The following is a 19,781-nucleotide window of genomic DNA, read 5'->3' on the forward strand; positions in this document are numbered from 1 at the left end:
ATATACAAGAAAAATTTATTACCTCTAATACCATTATTGCAATGAGAACACTTTTCTGTAGAATTGTCATATGGATTTTCAGGGCTACATGGATAACAGTTCCATCCATCATATGAGGTTACCTTAACATAAAAACTTTAAATTTCTTTTAAAATTTCTTAAATCTTAATGTTTTTTATAATTAGATAAAATGATAACATATTTTATGTGATGTAGTTTCAGAATTTATTGTAGATACAAATAAACTAAATTATTTTATATGTAAAAATATTGTTCAACTCATTAATAAATTATTTAATACTAGTTTAAAACTTTAATGTTATTTATTTTACTGTATTTTCTTAATTATTGATTAATTAAAAAAATTATAAATTAATAACAATGTATAGTTTTGTCTCTTTTATATTACATCCAGCTTTAACTATATTATTTTTATATATAATAAAAATAATGACAGTTAATCAATTACTAGATTAATGGTCCAATGGTCAAGATAGTAAAGCATCAGCTTGCTGTTCTAGGGGACCCAGATTTGAATCTAGATCAACTCTGAAGTTTTCATGGATGGGTTAAACCTGCATATATCAGTCCTGTCTCTTACCACTCAGCCAGCTTATAAAAACTCCTTCGCATATTAATATTTTTTAGAAAATCAATTTATAGGCTAATTAATATTATCAGAATACAGATATGTTAAAATGCATTCTTTTAAATCAGTATTAATTAATTAATTATTATATACATTTAGTAATATAATAATAATAAAAGCTATTTTAAATAAATATATATGAAAATGAAACTGATTACTTACATTTTCATTGAAATAAAGTGCAAAGTTTATAATATAGAAGTTTAATTTGTACATTTTATCAAATTAACTTACTTGATTATATGGACATGGTTCACACTCGATCACGTCACCATTTCGAGATACCAGTTTATGGTTTGTTTTACAGATACAAGACATTCCTGTAGTGAAAATATTAATATTAATTATAAAACAGTATAATACTATTGTAATAGATCATTTAAATTAATAGCATTCACTAAATTTTCCTAAGAATTTCATTTTAATAAACTATAAAAATATTAAACAACAAATTGACAAAATTGCTATAAAAAATTACAATGACACAAATGAACACCTGCCTCTCATCAATTGTTTTTGCTTTTGAATATATTACATAATGATATAATTATATATACAATGCTGTAGGAGGTAAAAACTGATACCTGAACTAATTTAAAATTTTTATATTTCTTACAATTGTAGTTTTCTTTCTTTTTTTTTCATTTTTGACTCTTGATTCAACTAAGGTATTTTCAAAAATATAACAAATTAAGATTATAAAGAACAAAAATATGCAAACAAAAAAGATTTTTGTTGAGAATTAAAGCTTTATTGTAATTTTAATGTAGCTTCTTTTAAGATAGGTTTAATCTAAAAACAAATATAACATATACTTAACGTTATTGTATATACTAAGTATATAACCTAATACAGGATATAACACATTTCAATAATGTACAAACATGAGAAATGTAATATGATAAGTTTAATATCATTTAAATAATATTAAGTGACAGGAAATAACTGTTGATTCTAAATTATAGGATTGTAAAATAAATATACAATATTTACACCTTAAAAAATTATCGTCTTAAGAAGGATAAATAACTAAATATTGTAATTATCTTATTTCATTTTTAAATGTTAACATAAATCATTGAAATAGAATAAATGCATATGTCTAAATACTGAAAACTAATGCGTCATTTAGAATAAAATTTTTTTAACATCTCCATTAACATCATACAAAAAATAATATGTATAATATTTAATAATTTACAATAGAAAAAAATACTAATTTATATGCTGTTATCCAGTAAATTATTTATATGGTGATGTAAGTCAAATGTTAATTACTGAATGTCATAAATGTAATAGAAAAATTAATTTATGTAAAAAAATTTTAAATAAATTTGACATTATGTCTTATGTTATTTAGTCTGAATTACTAATAGTGTCACATTTATTTATGTGTATTTGTAACTACATTAATTCGGTAACAATAATGTTTTATTAAACTGTAAATATTCAATCCTATTGGCATTTCAAAATATCATATTACATGCATATCATATTTTGAATAAAATGTAGTTTATGTAATAGTGAAATAAATAAAATATTATAATTAAATTTTTATTTTCATATTTTAAGTTTCAGACACCTTTCTCTCTTTTCTAGCAATTTCTTTAATTAAATCAAAGAACTAATGTTTTCGGCTATTTTAAATGGTCTTCTTCAAGTTAAAATACAAATACCATGCTTAAATATTTACAAGATCTTCAAATGATTTGGAATATCAATCTAAATCTGCAATATTATGATTCACAGATTTATCAATGGTATTTTGCTATCTTTATGAACATAAAATCAAGTTTGTACAGATTTTTATAGTAAAATATTGTTGATGAATCTGAATCACAATATTAATCTGAATCTAATAGATAAATAAATGGTGATTTAAATTTAATAACAAATTTTGAAAATCTAGATAGGAAAAATAATTTAGAAATGAAAGGAGTCAAATAATGTCAGAACAACAAGAATAAAATTATAAAAAGTTAGAGAAAACAAGCAACTATTTAATAATAAACGACGCTTTTAGCCCACGACTGTAAATTAGATAGAGTTAGATAACCTAATAAATAGGATTTAACAATTTGGAGGGCTTATCACACCAAGGCTGACAGAAAGAAGGACCAGATCTTTTACAAAAAAGTTAGTCTTTAATATGTAATCTTATTATAATCTTGAAATGTGATTATTAAGGATTAACTTTTTTGTAAAAGATCTGGTCCTTCTTTCTGTTGGCCTTGGTGTGATAAGTTTTCCAAATTGTTAAATCCTATTTATTAGGTTATCTAACTCTATCTAAGCAACTATTTATTCTGACATTGTTACAATGCCAGACTGCAATTTTTAATCATATTTTTAATTTATTTAATTTAAAATACATGCTCTCTACCTCAAGTTAGTAATGACTTGCCCCTGTACATCATACTTTTCCTTTAACAACAGAGTCGTGCCAGTCATCTAACACCTTTCGGGGTGCATCAGTTTGCATCAGAAATTCGTATATAGTTAATCAAGGCCTTCTGCCACCAAGGTTTCCATATCTAGTCTCATCTTTCATCTATCTAACTTCATTCTTGAGATTAAGGAAAGACAGACAGCTGAGCAAACAGACGACAGTGGGAATTTATAGGTCTATAATTTTTTAAAATTGCAGTCTAATAAAAACAAGTGTCAATTACAATATGGAAAGAAAAATTAGTAAGAATTGTCAATTTCTGGTATTATTTTTTATTGCATACATATTTCTAAAAATGGTAAGAAACAAAAATTTGCATATTTAAATACCATAAAAACGTCTTACAGTCTGTTAATTGAAAATGGGCCAAATTTTAACATTATTACATTTATCTAATCTGTATATTATTTATGTTAAATAAGGCATACGTAAATTATGAATCATATAAACTTTACAATTACCCTATTCAAAAAAGGTAACGAAGCAATCGGTTTGTTATGTATTATTCATTTATTATTATAAATATTAATCTCACTATTTGTGTTTTTATAAAATGTTATGAATTGAAACTTGAATAAAAATGACATTTTATATAAAATGATACAATTTCAATTTTGCTTAAATAAATACATGAGAATATCGTTGTTAATATGATCAAAAATCTAAAAGAATTACATCTCATTTAGTAAGATAAAAGTTATATTTTTAAAAATTAATTTTGAAATTATAAAGCACTTACTGTATTAGAAATATGGCTATCTAAAGTTTCAAAAACAAAAATAGTAAATTCTATAATGAAAAATTTATTAAAATTCAAAATTGAAAGATAAATTCAGCAAAAATTCTATGTAGAATAAGAAATATGAAAAATAATATTTACTCGAGTATTTTCAAACTACAGTAGAACTCTGATTAACCAAGAACCTGTAAGTGAATCGATTATTTTTCTTATACTGTAATTCACAAAAGAAAGTTTAATTACAAAGTGATTTGTTCCTGTTACCTTTTACCTTTTAACTTCAATGTAAGATAAATCATATATATTAAAATGTAATTACAATAATACACATCTTTACTCTTAAAATTATCTCAGGTATTAGCTGTATAATAAATGATATAGAAAATGTTGCTTTTACATATGATTAAATTTACTCGGGTATAAAAAAGAAAAGTGCTACCATATAAATCTATTCTTAATTTTTAATCCAAAATAGCAATGGCTGTTTTAGCTGAGTTTTCAGTTATCCAAGATAGTATCATTTCACTTTATCTATGATAATCAAGATTCTACTATATCATCATCCATCTTTAAGTATTTTCTTCTAAAGAGAATGGCACCAGCAGGAAAGCATTTAAATAAATTAATTTTTTGTTTTAGCTTTCTGCTCGTACAAAACATTTGGTTGAATTGTGTGATTAAAAATCTTTCATGACGAAATATTAAAAGATAAAATACATTTTTATCTATTCAAAACTATCAGAATATTAATCGTATATTCAACAGCATAACTGAATAATAGCTGTACTGTATCTATATTCTATTTGTATACTGTTTATATTATGTTAAAAAACATACGATGACATCCAGATTAATATGTTCATTTTCACAGTCGGTCTGTCAAGCATCTATTGTGTTCTTTGTACCAAAAAGATACACTATTTGATATAAGCAATAAATCACATTAGTCTGAATAAAGAAACAAGAATTCGTTGTTCTTTTATACGTCATGCATTTTATGTCTTATGCATTTAGGATTTTCTAAATATCTGAACATCCTGCCCAACAGATAAAAAAAACTTGCTTCATCTCGCATAGACTTCAAATTAATTATAAATTCATTGCATTGAAACCATCATCCAAATACAAAATAATTCCCAAATTTGTCACATTTTTTTTTAATTTAATGCAAATCAAAGGGATGTAATAAATTTGAAAAATCACTTTTTATCTGGAGAATCATTGCAGACTATTTATACCATTTCCTAGATGTTATAATAGATTTTTCTTAGAAAAATTAAAACTTTAAATGCAAAGTTTGGGATCGAATCCAAATTTGCCCGGAAACAACCCGTAACAATGCCAATTCGTCAACCGCGGTAGCAATTAGATTACGTCTAGAAAACCTGGCTAAATTAAACGGTGTCTACTGCCAAAAACCTGTCCTTATCAGACAATCATCTCGGGACGAATTTCTAAGGTGTCTTCGCACAAACAACCGTGTAGAGAAAAGGAAATGCCATAGAAACTTAGAAATTACATAAAATAAAATCAATCGATTCAAATAATGTCATAGACTGGTGATTAAACATAGAAAACATTGTATCCGATCCCTAAATTTTGATAAGTATTTTTCAATACTGATGCTTTAACGATCAATCAGAGATGTGCTCGAATGTATTCTGTGTTTAAGGATTCAAATTATATAAAGATTTTTGCGGTAAAAACTCACCATCTTCCGATTTTTGCTGGTATTTACTTTGCTCGCGGGTTCCACACTCGATACAGTTCAAGCGAATAGTATTATAATATTCTGTATCTTTGCACGACATGGGATCGATGAGGGGAAACGAATAGAAGGAAAAAACACATGAAAAGCATAAAAAAATACTCGACAACAGCAACCAATTCATTTTCCCGGCAGCCGTCAAGAACCAAACATCTTCACCGAGCTTTCAATCGATATGCCATCTAGCGGAAGGTGAATGCAATAATGTCAGAACGATTACTGACAATGTTTGTTTGTTTATTAACGGAGTCAAAAGTCAATGACTTTTGATAAATAGGTTCACAGTCGAATAAAAATAAAAGTAACGTAAAGACGCTTACGAAACGAAATTGCTAGAATTACTATCTAAATTAAGATTTTCGAAAGTTTGTGCGCTATTTAATTGTTAAAAGAAGTGGCAAAATATGGTCGCGTTTCTATCGATTATATATCGATTTTATGTTTGTTTGTATAAGGAAAATAGGAAATTTTCTGTATTTTAAATAAACCTTGTTTGATTTGAATTATATTTTAAATTTATTTCATTTAAAATATACGCTCTCCACCTCAAATTATTAGTAGCTTGCCCCTGTACATCATACTTTTCCTTTAAATTAATAATCGTGCTAGTCATTTAACACATTTCGGGGAAAAAAATATTTGAATTGAAATAACGTGACTTTCGGTTTGTGTGGGACGTTCGTATACAGTTAATCGGGGCCTCCTATCTTTAAGGTTTCCAAATCTGGTATTGTTTTTCATCTATCTGACTTCGTTCTCGAGATTAAGGAAAGATAGACGGACGGACGGACGGACGGACAACAGTGGGAATTTATAGGTCTACAATTTTTTCAAACTCCAGCCCAATTGTTAAGTTTGTTCCATGCCAACAAACGTAAGTATGGTTGTATTTATTAGAGTCTTTGTCATGATCAAGTGATATCCTTCTTGTTGAATTTCTTAAGTTTTTTTTTTTTTTTTTTTTTTTAATTTGGCACGTTTTTATTTTAAGCGAATATCTTATAAAAGATTTTTCTGAATTTGCAGCAAATATATTAATATAAAATATGACTGACCAGACGTCCAGTTTTAGCTAGACAGTCTGACTTTTAAGCATTGTCCTCCCTCCGGAGGTACCTCGAGCCAGATGATAACTTGTCTACTTATTTGGGATCTTCCGAAATAATTTATGTAATATCTCAAAAAAAAAAAAAAAACTATTCATTCACATTATTGTCTGGAATATCCGAATAAATTGACAAAGACGAGGAGTTTAAAAAATTATAGGGGTTGTTTTAAGGGTCCCATAAAGTCTTTATAAGTTAGGACACTTTTGTAAGATTTTCCGACTAAAAACGGGGTGTAATCAATCTGGCGTCAGGATGAGTCCAAGGGAAACCACGTATGTGTGCTGTGGCGAAGGAGGCAAATGAAAAACAAGTGTTTTATAATTTAAAACAGTTTATTTGGGAACGTCCATAGCTTTCATCAGGTCTAGTTCTACTTCCTCGGTCCTTCGTCTGTAGAGGCCCCGGGGCAAACGAGTTCAAGTCCTTCGGCGTTGTCGACACTAACACACGGTGAGCTATCTCCAGGGAACGGTTAGAGGAGACTGTCAGAGAGAATCCCCTTTCGACCTTCAAGTCCCAATTTTTATACGTTTTCGCCCGTCATCCGTACTTGTGATTGGTTTCTCGTCCCCTTTCTCTTTCTCCGATTGGCCTCTCCCTTGTTTTGTTTTTCGCAACAACTAGGGGAAAACATTTACTACATCTGAAAATTTAGTTTTTTCTGTTTTTTTTTCTTAACTCTTTCCGCCTGTGAATTCTCCTGTTTTTTTCCGATACCCATTGTGGATGGGTCAATCGGGTGGAAACGAATGGCCTGGAAGGCCCATTATAACGAAACCTGGAGGCCCAATATGCGTGGAATGGATCGCCCATGAAAAATTTCTAGGATTTTCGATCGCCCGGATTCTATTCCGGATCCCAAAGCAGTAGATTGATGCCTTAGCTGGCTAGGTCTTCCAATCGTGGTGTATTACATATTTTTAACCACCATCGAGGTATTTAAGTTAAGTTAAGTTAAGTTAAAATTTAAGTTAATTCTCATATACTTCAAATTCTTTGCTTTGAAAAGAGTTTCATGAATCATGACTGTTTATAATCGTTTTATAATTTTATTCTGATTTATAATACTAATAGTTCGGTTTTATAAGATTACAGTTTGTGGAACATTTTTTGCGATCGATTAGAAAATTGATCGCAAATGTTCCATAAATCGTATAACCATACGCTTACTAATTTCAAAGTATGCAAGCTTTTATATGCATTATATATTTAGGCTAAAGCAATTATTCATTTTACACAAATAGAAACAAGAAGAATATTTACACGAAATGTTAATTTAGTGATAAAATTTACGCATTTGTGTTGTAATATTTCGTAACCGTGTTACGCAATGGATTAGAATACAAGTTTCTGCACGACTTGAATTTCTGATTTTATGGACTTTTACATTGAGATTTATCGAGCCGGACAATAATTATACCAATAGATCCACAAAATTTATAAGAATATATAAGTAGAACAGTTGCTTAAACTATTTTAGCATTTATGTATATTTTTAAGCCTACAGCCATGCAGACGCAAGAATAGTAGCGAGAGAGACGTTTGTAGCGATTTTGCTCTCGCAAAGCAAAATCATGGACGAGCGCGTAATGGAAATCTCTCTCGCACGGGACAGAAAATCTCGCTCTCGTAAATATCTAGCACTGTTTGATTTTTATTGCGGTTTGAAGTTCTCGCTTTAGGCTGCGTTTTTGTAGACGCGAAAAGAGGGGAAAACAGGCGAAAGAGAACTTCTACAATCAGAATTCTCATTCGCGATGCAGTTTATGCAGAAGAGGGAAACAGAGTTCTCGTGCGTAAATCGCGAGAAATGCACTATTTTCTCTCGTCCTCGAAAGTTCAATCTGTTGAACTTTCGAGAACGAGATAACAATAAAATGGGAACATGGATTACGTCGGCAATCAGTCGACGATGAAGAAAATGACCCGAGAAGCTGCTAAAAAATATTACAGGGATGCTGTAAATTAAAGGAAGGAAATGTTAATAAAGTTAGTGAGGGAACGTCCTGAAATTTGGACTCGTAAAATTCATCGGACTTCCAGCTTTTTCATGAACGCAACTAGAGGGAAAACAAGGAGAGTAGCCTACTCCTGTAAACACGTGTCTTCGGTTCTGTTGTTTTTCCCTCTCCTCTTGTTTTTATCTCTGCTCTTGCATTTCTCGCGTCTGCATAAACGCAGCCTTAGCGAGAGCGAGAAACGAGAAAATGAAAAAGTCCTATATAATCTGACGTCTTAAGCTTCGATTCACATGAAATAATTGAATCAAATACTGAAATAAATTTGTAGTAATTTTAAAAAATATATTTTTGAAGATAACTATTATATTCTTTATCTGCTTTAGTAATTATTTTATAGGAGCAAGTACAAACACCCATCTTAATTAATACAGTATTTTGAGAGTCGGCAAGAGCGATTGTTTAAAGATAATATTTTCATTAAAAAGATCATTTATTGCATATTGTTATAACGATATTTTACTTTTAGTGAATTTTGTGTCAAATGAAAATGATGAACCAGTAGAAATTACAGCAAAACACATCTATGAGTTTTCTTTTTCACTTTCTTTTCAGGAACCATACAATTGTTATTAACGTTACGAGAATCAAGTGGAGATAATTCTCGGCGACTTCCTAATGTAAATCTTTTAATACAGGAAATGATGGACCGGTTATCCGATCGAACCGAACCAATGGAATCTTGCTCCTATTAAGGACAATTTATTAATATATAAAACATTAATTTATTTAATTGTTAATGAAAAATTAGAAAACTTTAATGAAATTAACTGTAACAACTGTGACTTCTTTTGATTCTGATTCTTTTAGTTCTCCATATTCATTTACTTCATAAATCTTTTTGAAATATGTATTGAATTTTTTATCATCATAACTATCTTCATCGCCGCTGCTTTTTCCTGAGCTATCATCACTCACATGCTCACATTTGTATCCATTTTCAGGAGATACAACCGGGTAAACGATATCAGATGGAGATTCTTCACTACACGGTGGCTTCGTTACTATTAAACGATGAAAATTTCGAAATTGATTTTGAAGCTGTAAACATAAAATCAATTTATAAATCTAAATGATGTGCTTTTTTATTTATATTATTTTATTTTAAAATGTAATTTTTAATACCTGAAAGGATTCTCCGAAATGTAGAGCATGTTCTGTAGAACATCGCATACTTCTAAAAGATGCAGCGTCAATCTTATCATCACCCATTCCAAAGGATGAATAAGTTGTCTGCCTCATTTTTCGAATTTCCTTTTCTAACTTTTCTTCTTCTTCTCTCCTTTTCTCTTCTTCCTTTTTCATTTTCATTCTCATTTTTGTGTGTTTGTTTAAAATTTCTTCGTTTATTGTATTTTTTAAGATACTTTGGTCGAATCTTGATCTTATCCACCATGAAGACATCTTCGATTTGAGCGATGCACTATTGTTATTATTCTAACAATAATTAAATTATTGTTAGAATAATCAATAAGAATGATTGATCAATTAAGAAATAATTGATCAATTATTTCTTATTAATTTTATTCTTTCTTGTTATTAAATTAATATACTGTATATTAAAATATTTACAATAGGAAATCAAACAATTGTACTTTAAATTACTCATTTCTATTGCTACAAGACAAGCAAACTTCCCCAAAAAACGAAAAAAGCGCCGTTTATAACAATCAGTATGATGTTAAATATCGTATCAGTGAAAAAGTTGGCTCATTATCTATATAAGGTTCAAAATCACTACGTTTTCTCCTTTAAAAGAAACATCCGACGTATTTACGAAGTAAAGCTTTTTGTCCTAAAGTTTATTTCTAACATCTACAATAACAACGTGGTTATATTTAAAGGACAAAATAGTGAAAATAATAATGTTGAATTGATATTTTTTAAACGGAAATATCAGTTTATAAATTTAATAAAACAGAATTGCCGGAACCCGGGATCGAACCAGGGACCTTTAGATCTTCAGTCTAACGCTCTCCCAACTGAGCTATTCCGGCGATGCTAAAAAAGTTTCACATAAGTAATAAATAGATTTTTAACAATTAAAATATCAATTACTACCGTAAAATTGTAATTTGACCTTACTTCGACGTTTTTATTATATGATTTACTAACATTTAAATATATTTTATTGGAAAAAAAAATGAAAAGTTTTTCTATTTATTAACTAATTTATAGATAGGAATGGGGAGAAACTATTTTGTATTTTTACAGTGAATATTCACAAAATATTACATAAAACAATCATTAGATTAAAACTTAATAGAAAGCTGACACTAAAAATTAATTTTCACGGGTGATTTTGGTGTTATCGAAGTAAAAACTGGCCGCTGGAGTTCGAAATTTTTTTTTTATTTTTTTCACTTGAAAATTTACTAAAAGCGATTTATGGATAACAAAATATCATATACAAAACAGCGAACTGTACTTATAGTTATTTGAAGGACAAGATGAAAATGGTTTAATCGATATAAATTCACAAAACTTTTATTATACCGATTAGAAAAATTTTATAAATTTTTATTTTAAAAGAGTAACAAAGAAAATATTTGAATGGTACATAAAAATGTTTATTTTATTTTCATGTAATTCTATTCAATAATATTAAATAGTATTTAAAAAATCTTAGTAATTCTTTACATCATTTTGTCATTGTTATGTAGTCCTACAATGTTTACAATGAATTTTTTTAAATTAATAAGTTTTTTTTAATTTTCTCTTATAAAATAGAAAATTTTCATTCAGAGTATAATTACATTCTATTATACTATTTATATTATGGTTGACCTATTTGAAATCATCACAGTTATCTACGCATGAAAACTGTAATATATTAGGGCCTATTGAAGATGGAGAAAAACTTAAAAAACAGATCAGTTTTTTAAAAATATTTTAAACACCAAATAATAAATTTATTTTTTAATTAAAATTCTTTAACTGTAAGAGTTTTGAAAGAGAGGTTTAAATCAATTTACTGAAACTGTCCTAGTATCCAAATCTTTTTATAATTATAGAAAATAGTATGGACAGTGTCGTCGAGAGGAGAAGTTTGGGACGAAATCTTAGAGGTTTGTAGTAGTTTCTACCCCTATAAAATCAATGTTATTTTCACTAATAAAAATTAGAATATTTACGATTGCTTTTTATTGATAAAGAGATATTCTACGTATTTCATTTGTTCAAAAATAACATGGCAAAAGACAATCCATACAAGATCTGTACGGCCTTACACACAGATTCATTATTTAAATATGTATAATATATATAAAGATTACATACAACAGTATAAAGAACAACACCCCAACATTCCATACACTAGACGCTTTCGTAAATTTAATCATTGTTGAATAAAAGAGACAAAATTTATAAGCTTACATTAGAAGAATAAGAACACGTCTATTGAATATATATATATATATTTTTTTTTTTTTTTTCGGAAGTTTAAAACTTGATACGATAGCCTTTAAAGATGGTAAGAATGTTAAATAAAAAATATATAATAGTAATGATATATAGAATTCATTTTTTATAAAATAGATAAAATTGTCAATGTAACATGTCATTTTCGATGGAAATGTTTCTTGATCAATCGATCTCGAAAAATCAATCGATTAAATTATTTCAAGCGACTAAATGAAATGAATTGTTATCATTTGATTCCAGTTGTAATCATATTCAGATTCAGAATTGAAAACTATGAAAACTATGAAAAGAAACACAAAAACAAGAAGAAGAAATAATTAAAATGTTTATTTTAAATGATTACCCAAAATGTATATTTAAAAAATGGCTTGAAAAACTAGATAATGACAAACAATCAAAATCAATAGATAAAGAGAAAAAATTTATTAAATTAAGATATGTTCCAAAGTTATTTGAAAGAATTAAAAATGTGATAAAAAATAGAATCAACTTAATACCAGAAAAAGTAAATTCAACTAAAAAACACTTATGTTATAGAAAAGAAAAAAAAAATATGATATAACAGAGGAAAAAGGAATAGTGTATTCATTTGATTGTAATTGTAATCCAAAAAAAAATATATATAGGAGAAACAAAAAAAAAAAAAAAAATTAAAAATAGGATTAAGTGAACATATCAGAGCAATCAAAGGAAAATATGCAAATTCAGCAGTAGCTGACCATTGTAATACAGAAGGATGTGAAATTGATCTAAATACGGTAAAAATCAGGAAAAAGGAAAAAAAAAAAAAAACAATTATAAAAGACAACTGTATGAGCATTTAATTATAATTAGGCAAACTAATAAAATGAATAACAACAACGGTAGAGAGATCCACCAATCATGGATAAGCATTATAAAAGGAGGGAAGAAGAGGTATAAAAGAAGAGATAGGAAAGAATTAGAATAGAAATTAAGTAGAAAAGAATAAACAAAAAGAAGTCAGTTAATTGAAGTAAAAATATTAGATAAAAATTAAAGGGGATACTATAGATTACCACCTATGGAATTTCGGGTCTTTGAGTATATATCTGAACTCAGGAGACCGAGACGAGTTCAACGATACCCTACTTTTGGACCGGAGACAAAAAATAATAAAGTTATCCTACTTTTTTCCAGCGATCGCGTGATGATAGGGAGTCGCGTCGCTCTCTCCGCTAAGTCGCCCTCGCTATCCCGATCGGGAGTCGCGTCGCTTGCCGTTAAAATTGCCTTTAGTAGACGTTTCCCCCCCTTTTTTACTTTGTTCAAGAACTACCGTGAATCAATAACTAGTGACGTTTAGCACATGGCAGCCTGCCGGCGGCTCCCCTCCGGGAGGTCAGTCGGCAGCACAAACAGTAGGAACGGCCGCCATGTTCGCTGCCATAAGTAACATTAACCGAAATGGCGATCGCGCGATGATCGGAAGTCGCGTCGCTCTCTCCGCTCTCGTATCGCGTGTTTAACTCTACTGGAGATGACCGTAGTCCGACGTCACGGTTTGTAGACTTTACCGCAAGATGGCAGTACTAGCAACTATGGTGCCGTCTTCGTGAGAGCATTAAAAAAGTATGGTAACTTAAAAAGTATGATAACTTTTTTATTTTTCGTCTCCGGTCCAAAAATAGGGTATCGTTGAACTCGTCTCGGTCACCTGAGTTCAAATATATAATCAAAGTCCTGAAATTCCATAGGTGATAATCTATAGCACACCCAAATTAAATTTATAGTTTTAAACTGATTTTAATGTATAAAAATTAGGAATGTATCAAATTGTATGGTTGCTGTGATCATAGGTTTAATTGGAAATGTAAAGAAGTTCGGAAATACAGAATTTGTAAGAATTTTTAATTTATTGTCGGGAAATGATTGTGTTTTAATTAATTTTAGTTATAATTGTACCAAGAAATGTTTTTATTGTTAATTGTAGAAAATGTCATTTAAAGGCCTGCTGAGGAGGGACGAACAAGTCCGAAACACAAGTTTAAAGTGTATGTGTTCAGGTAAACTAAATAAAAAACATTATTTTTGATCTGTAAGACTAAATATCTGCATCTATATTTTCCAGTATAATAAGTCCTGTTAATATATAAAAAAGTACTAGTAAACAAAATAAATTTAAATTATGAAAAGATTGTTTGATAATGATTCATATGATTATAATTATTAGCAGTTTTCTTATATAAAGTAAATAATTGCAGATAGTTTGTCATTTGTTACCATTTAAAATCATTTCTCACCAAATAACGTCAATTCACACCAATAAATTCTTTCAAATAATACTCTTTTGCGGTTTAATATACAGTATCTATACATACGGCCATTATATAATTTTCTTTTAAAAGACTTTTTCCGCCCTATGGACACTAAGAGGGCCTCTTTTTAGCAAGTTCATTATGGCTTCGGCTAGGCCCACAATGGGGCGACCGGATGGTAAGGGACGGGGTCCGACATATTTGGAAGGACCACCCCGAATAATTCCTGGGGATTTTCGATTTCGGGTCCCCCAAAGCGGTAGGCTGCCACCTTGACTGCTCGGCCATCCGGCCGGCCATTATATACTGTAATTATATTGCAAGTATTCAATAATAATTATTATATACAATCATGTTTTATTGTTTTAAATATAAACTTTTGACATATAAATAGAACATTCCACGTATACGATTATCATTGTTCGAATAAAATTTTTCAGCTTATTTATTTTTTTACATTGACATTTCTTACCACCAGAGGACGTTTATGATCAAACGAAACATCAAAATGATAGAAGCATCATGAATGATGATAATTTCGGTTCAAAACAAAGTCTAAAAAATAAATATGGTATTAGTAACCTAAATTAGATTTCACGAGGAAAATCTGACGTCATTCTGAAATGTATAACTGTGATTTATTATCAAATTATATGATTTCAAACTCGATGTAAAATACATTCAACCAATAGATCGATTCGTAATTTCCCAAATTAATCATCTGTTGAATCAGGAAGTTTTTTAAAAGGTAAAATTTCATATTCTGTAGAGTAATTTGTATATATATTAAAAATAAATAGATTTATTTTACCATATTATTTGATACATGCACAATTAGTGATTCACAAAACATTAAGTCACTACTCCAAATATTGTTTTGCTGTATTTGTGTATCTGATTTGTTTCAATATGCCATTCAACACACTGCATTCGTTTTGGATAAGCACGTGAATATCTGAAAAAGAAAAATACTTATCAAAACTCAATACAAAGAAAAAACTTGATTTTCTCTGCAAAACAATACAACATGGGAATCTTTACACTTTTATTGTCCGGTATAACATATAACAGACAGAAGTTGTGTCTGAAAGTTATTAAATGATTTTCTGACACTATTTTAATAGTCTTATGTCGGGCCCTGTCCCTCTCTGTCTGGCTGTTCCATTCTGGATCTGGCCAAACCTATGATGGTCTTTTAATAAAAGACTTTCTTAGTGTCATCTAAAAGAATTAAAAAAAGGGTTTCTGTATAATATAAGGTATGTACTGTGATGACTACAATCTGTCACTTTAAGTAATGTCTGAATCTAGGCATATTTGAAATTAATTTGTTAAATGTACTTTTAGAATATTTCATAATTTTAATGCTGTATAAAATTTAGTGATCCGATTTTAATATTTGCAGAATAAACAGCTAAAGTAACTTAGAGAACATGAAAATGATTTTATTTTATTGGTAAACCATCTTTTAATAGTAAATCACAGAATAAGTACTTTTGTTATGTGTAGGATGTCATCAGGTATCTTAGAAGGATCAAGTGTGTTCCAAATCTAAACACAAATTTATAATAAAAAAGTGGTATAATTTCTAAAAGGATATTTGTTTTTATATTTAGAAATTTAAAATACTTTTTAATATTAATAATATATATAAATTTTAATTTCATAACAATTAGCAATTAAAATATAAATTTATTAAAATTTTTAATTCACATTTGTTTTTAAGATGGTTTTGGCTTTTCTTCTATAACATCTTAAGAAAACATATTTGTTGAAATATATTTAATATACACTGACATAGCAATGATAATCCAAAACAAGAGAACATATAAGAGCATGCTTTTATTTGTGTGGATATATGGTATATATTATATTAAAAATATTGTAATAAACAACCTGAGTTTTATTTGTATTACCAAATGACCCTTTGGATAATCTGGCAGATTGTTTGGTAATTGTATTCTAAGTTTTAAATATGTTTTTTTATTGCAAAATAAATTAAATTGGATTTCTAGAAGTCTAAAATGTATTATTTAATTAAATGTTTTAGCAAGTCTGATTTATCATCTTCAGAATATCTATAATCAAATTATAAATTATATATAACAACATAAAGTTTTAGTTATATCAATTAAACTGACTTTGAATAATTTATTACAATAATTTTTTTATAATTCTATTAATACATAATTGTCGTCTTTAATCTTTAATCTCAAAATAATCTCTACAATAACTGAAATTAACAAAATGTATTTATGTATGCAACTAGGTTTATTTTTAAATACAGCATTCAAAATTCTAAACTTTAAATTGTTTTTGGTAATTTTATTAGAAAATTAAGTTAATATATTATATTATTAGAATAGTTTTGCCTTTAAATTTAAAAGTAAAAATTCCAATTATTAGTGATTTTATTTAATATGTTTTAAATTAGTTTTAATTCCACACATTTAAATATACGAAAAAATAAAAATTATTTGAGTTTAAGAGTTAATTGAATTATGTTATTTACACTTGTAATTTAAACATTTATGGTTATTGTTATTTAAAATATATTAGACATTTCTTAGATGAACACTATTTATTTAATTATCAGTAGTAGTAATAATACCAACAACAATAATAATGATTACTATTATTATTCATACTGTTTCCATTTTAGATTTTATTGAAAACATAAATGCTTATTGCATTATTCAATTTCACTTTGAAATAGGTTGCAGACCTTATTGATTAAAAAAAATATATTACTAATGCTTTATATAAAAAAAAAAAATTATGTAACTTATGAATCAGCAAAAATTTTGGATTACTAACCGATTGAGTCAATAAGTTAAATATATATCTATTTTATTTTATTTTATTTAAAGTTTAAGATGAATATATATATAAACAGCATTTAAGTTTTATCTAAATTTAATAAGAAGTTGTATCAAAATAATCAGGTAATTAAATTATTAGTTGATAATTGAATATTGAATTTTGATATACCAAAAACTGGTTGTATCTGATATGTATATTGTAATTTTGAATTAATATTATTATTATTATTTAGTTTTTATTATTATAAAGCCGTAAAAAAAAATTGTATTTGTTAATAAAAACTGACTAAAGTTACGTATGTGTCTTAATAAGAAATAATGTTTTAGAAAATGGATTTTGTTATTTGAACTAATAAAATATTTATTTTATAAGAAATAAAATGAAATTTAAAATTAATTTTACATTGTATAAAAGTAGTTATATAATAGGGAAAATATAATAAAACAAATTTTTATTCAGCAATAATAATAAAATAAAAATAATAGAAATCATTGTAAAAATGATAAAACTTGGCAAATTGAAGAAATCAGTTGAAGAAGCAATAATTTTGTATTTATCTATCAAAAAAGAAATTTCAAAAATTTATAATAAAATGAATATGGTAAAATTCATTATTAAGAATTAGTTGAATTTATTGAATTTTTACATTTTAATAACTTCATTAATTTTTTTTAATTAATTTATTCAAATGTTTCTAGTTTTTGATACACTGAAATAATTTTCATAAGAAACAATTTTAAGTAAAATAGTGAATGCATTTATTAGCAGATTTAATTTTTTTTATATATTAATTACTATTAAGTAACTGTTAAAATCACTTTTAATAGATGATGATTACTAATGAACTGAATCAAAAAAGTACAGTGTATAATGTAGAGAAATCAAAAGTACCTTGCATAATGCAATAGTTATGTTCAAAAAAAGTGCTGTGTTATGTGAATCCGTGCTATACGAAACAAAAGATTAACAAAAGATGCAAAACATAGGGTTAGGTTCCAAAAGTTAACAAAAATCTACTGCTCTTTTTTGTTACTAAGAAAAATATGTTTATTAAAACAATCAATAATTGAATAACAATAACAATTAAAAATATTTTATGACATGTGAATATTAATTTTAGTTAAATGAGGGTGTTTTTTAGAAAGTATTGTCATCTGTTTTTTTTTTGTTTTTTATTCATTTTGGTCAGAAATACATCTTCATTTTTCTTATTTTTATCATAAAAAATTTTTATGGATGATGACAAAATAAAAATATGTTATTAATTGAAAATTTGTTCTGTAGGGCCCTCATTTGTTCAGTCGAGTATCTAGCAATTTTTCTCCAAAATTTGTGTTCAAATACCAAATTGTTCAAGTTGTGTATAGTTCGAGTACTGAGATATCACTGTATTTTGTTTGTCATTTTTACAAATGATTATTTAACTACGGTTAAAAAAGTTAATAACACTTACTTAAAAATGTTTAAATAAACTTTACTAAATACAAATATTAATCTATTAAACCAAAACACGGTGACAGTCTTAATAAGTGCTAATGTCTGAAAGGAACATCAACAATACCTGGTTGATGAGAAAGCTAGGACAAGGAAGAGAAAAATTGTACTATCAGTTTTCATTAAGGTAAACCTGATGAAAGGCACAAAACAAATTGAAAATTTCAATATTGTAAAAAACCATGAGCAAATTTGAGATGACAACTATGCTTACTTGAGTAAAAAATATTGAATAATGGAGTTTGCACTTGAAAACTGAAATTTTGTACAGACAATTTCCTGAATTCTGAAACTGTACTGTAGAAGAGCCTTGTTGTATGAGAGATACCTATAAAAATTAAGAAAATCAATTTTTTTTAATGAAAAATTAATAATCATATCTATAACTTAAAAAAAAATAAACTGCACAAAACATTAAATTCCTATAATTTTTTAATATTTAACAATAATTTTATTTTTATTATGTAAGTATAAAAGCTAATAATTGAAATCTTTTAATTTTAAAAGGTGGATAGTCTAATAAAAATAGTATTGATTTTCTGTATTTTCTGTTAAAAAGTTTATTAATTGAATTTCTATGAAAAAATTTTGTAAAATTTTGTATTAAGATGAAGTAAAAATGATTTTTTTATAAATAAAATCTTGCTTTCTGCAGTTTGCTTTGGACATTCTAAAATAATGAACTTAAAATTTTAACTTCTTAATTTACAGTCATTATTGTAGTTATTTTCTTATAAAGACATTAAAAGTAAGAAGTTAAAAAAAAAAAAAAATTATTAGTACAGTAAACCCCTACTAACTTGGACCTGCCAACTCAGACTTTTCATAACTTGGACAAATTTTAAAAAAAAAATTGTACAGTATGGTAATTTAAAATTTCTTAACAATACCTAAAAATGTAACCAAACTAGGTGTAGATCTAAATCTACCCAAAATTGATACTGTAGTTATATTAATAAAAATATCAAAGTTTGAAATAAATTGACAAACTAATAGTTTTTTTGGCTAAAAAAAAATAACATTAAATTATAAT

At 27.2% G+C, this 19,781-nt stretch overlaps 3 protein-coding genes and 1 non-coding gene across 4 annotated transcripts in view; 1 reads left to right on the top strand and 3 right to left on the bottom strand.

Moving 5' to 3' along the window:
• The window catches only part of LOC136977038 (meckelin), a 43,525-nt gene extending 37,750 nt beyond the window's left edge, over nt 1–5,775 (bottom strand). The window contains exons 1-3 of the mRNA XM_067272470.1: nt 5,549–5,775; nt 884–969; nt 23–122 (exon numbers count right to left, since the gene is read on the bottom strand). Of these exons, the coding sequence (XP_067128571.1) occupies nt 23–122; nt 884–969; nt 5,549–5,729 (367 nt within the window). The 5' untranslated portion in view covers nt 5,730–5,775. The remainder of the gene's footprint in view (nt 1–22; nt 123–883; nt 970–5,548) is intronic.
• A 3,341-nt stretch (nt 5,776–9,116) lies between these two features.
• Nucleotides 9,117–10,161, bottom strand: LOC136977105 (uncharacterized). Its single transcript, XM_067272545.1, has 3 exons — nt 9,858–10,161; nt 9,504–9,773; nt 9,117–9,420 (listed from the first exon to the last, which is right to left on the bottom strand). Exons 1-3 carry the CDS (start codon nt 10,134–10,136, stop codon nt 9,241–9,243), a joined length of 729 nt encoding a protein of 242 aa, XP_067128646.1. The 5' UTR covers nt 10,137–10,161; the 3' UTR covers nt 9,117–9,240.
• A 495-nt stretch (nt 10,162–10,656) lies between these two features.
• Nucleotides 10,657–10,729, bottom strand: TRNAF-GAA (transfer RNA phenylalanine (anticodon GAA)). The gene has a single exon. It is a non-coding gene; the product is annotated as a tRNA-Phe (tRNA).
• Nucleotides 10,730–14,928: 4,199 nt separating this feature from the next.
• CYLD (ubiquitin carboxyl-terminal hydrolase CYLD) overlaps nt 14,929–19,781 on the top strand; it is a 42,582-nt gene continuing 37,729 nt past the window's right edge. Inside the window, exon 1 of the mRNA XM_067272472.1 lies at nt 14,929–15,179. The gene's annotated coding sequence lies outside the window, so the exon portion shown is untranslated. The remainder of the gene's footprint in view (nt 15,180–19,781) is intronic.

This window comes from Centruroides vittatus, unplaced genomic scaffold (genome assembly GCF_030686945.1).
Source record: "Centruroides vittatus isolate TY-2023 unplaced genomic scaffold, ASM3068694v2 contig_439, whole genome shotgun sequence".
Taxonomy (NCBI): domain Eukaryota; kingdom Metazoa; phylum Arthropoda; class Arachnida; order Scorpiones; family Buthidae; genus Centruroides; species Centruroides vittatus.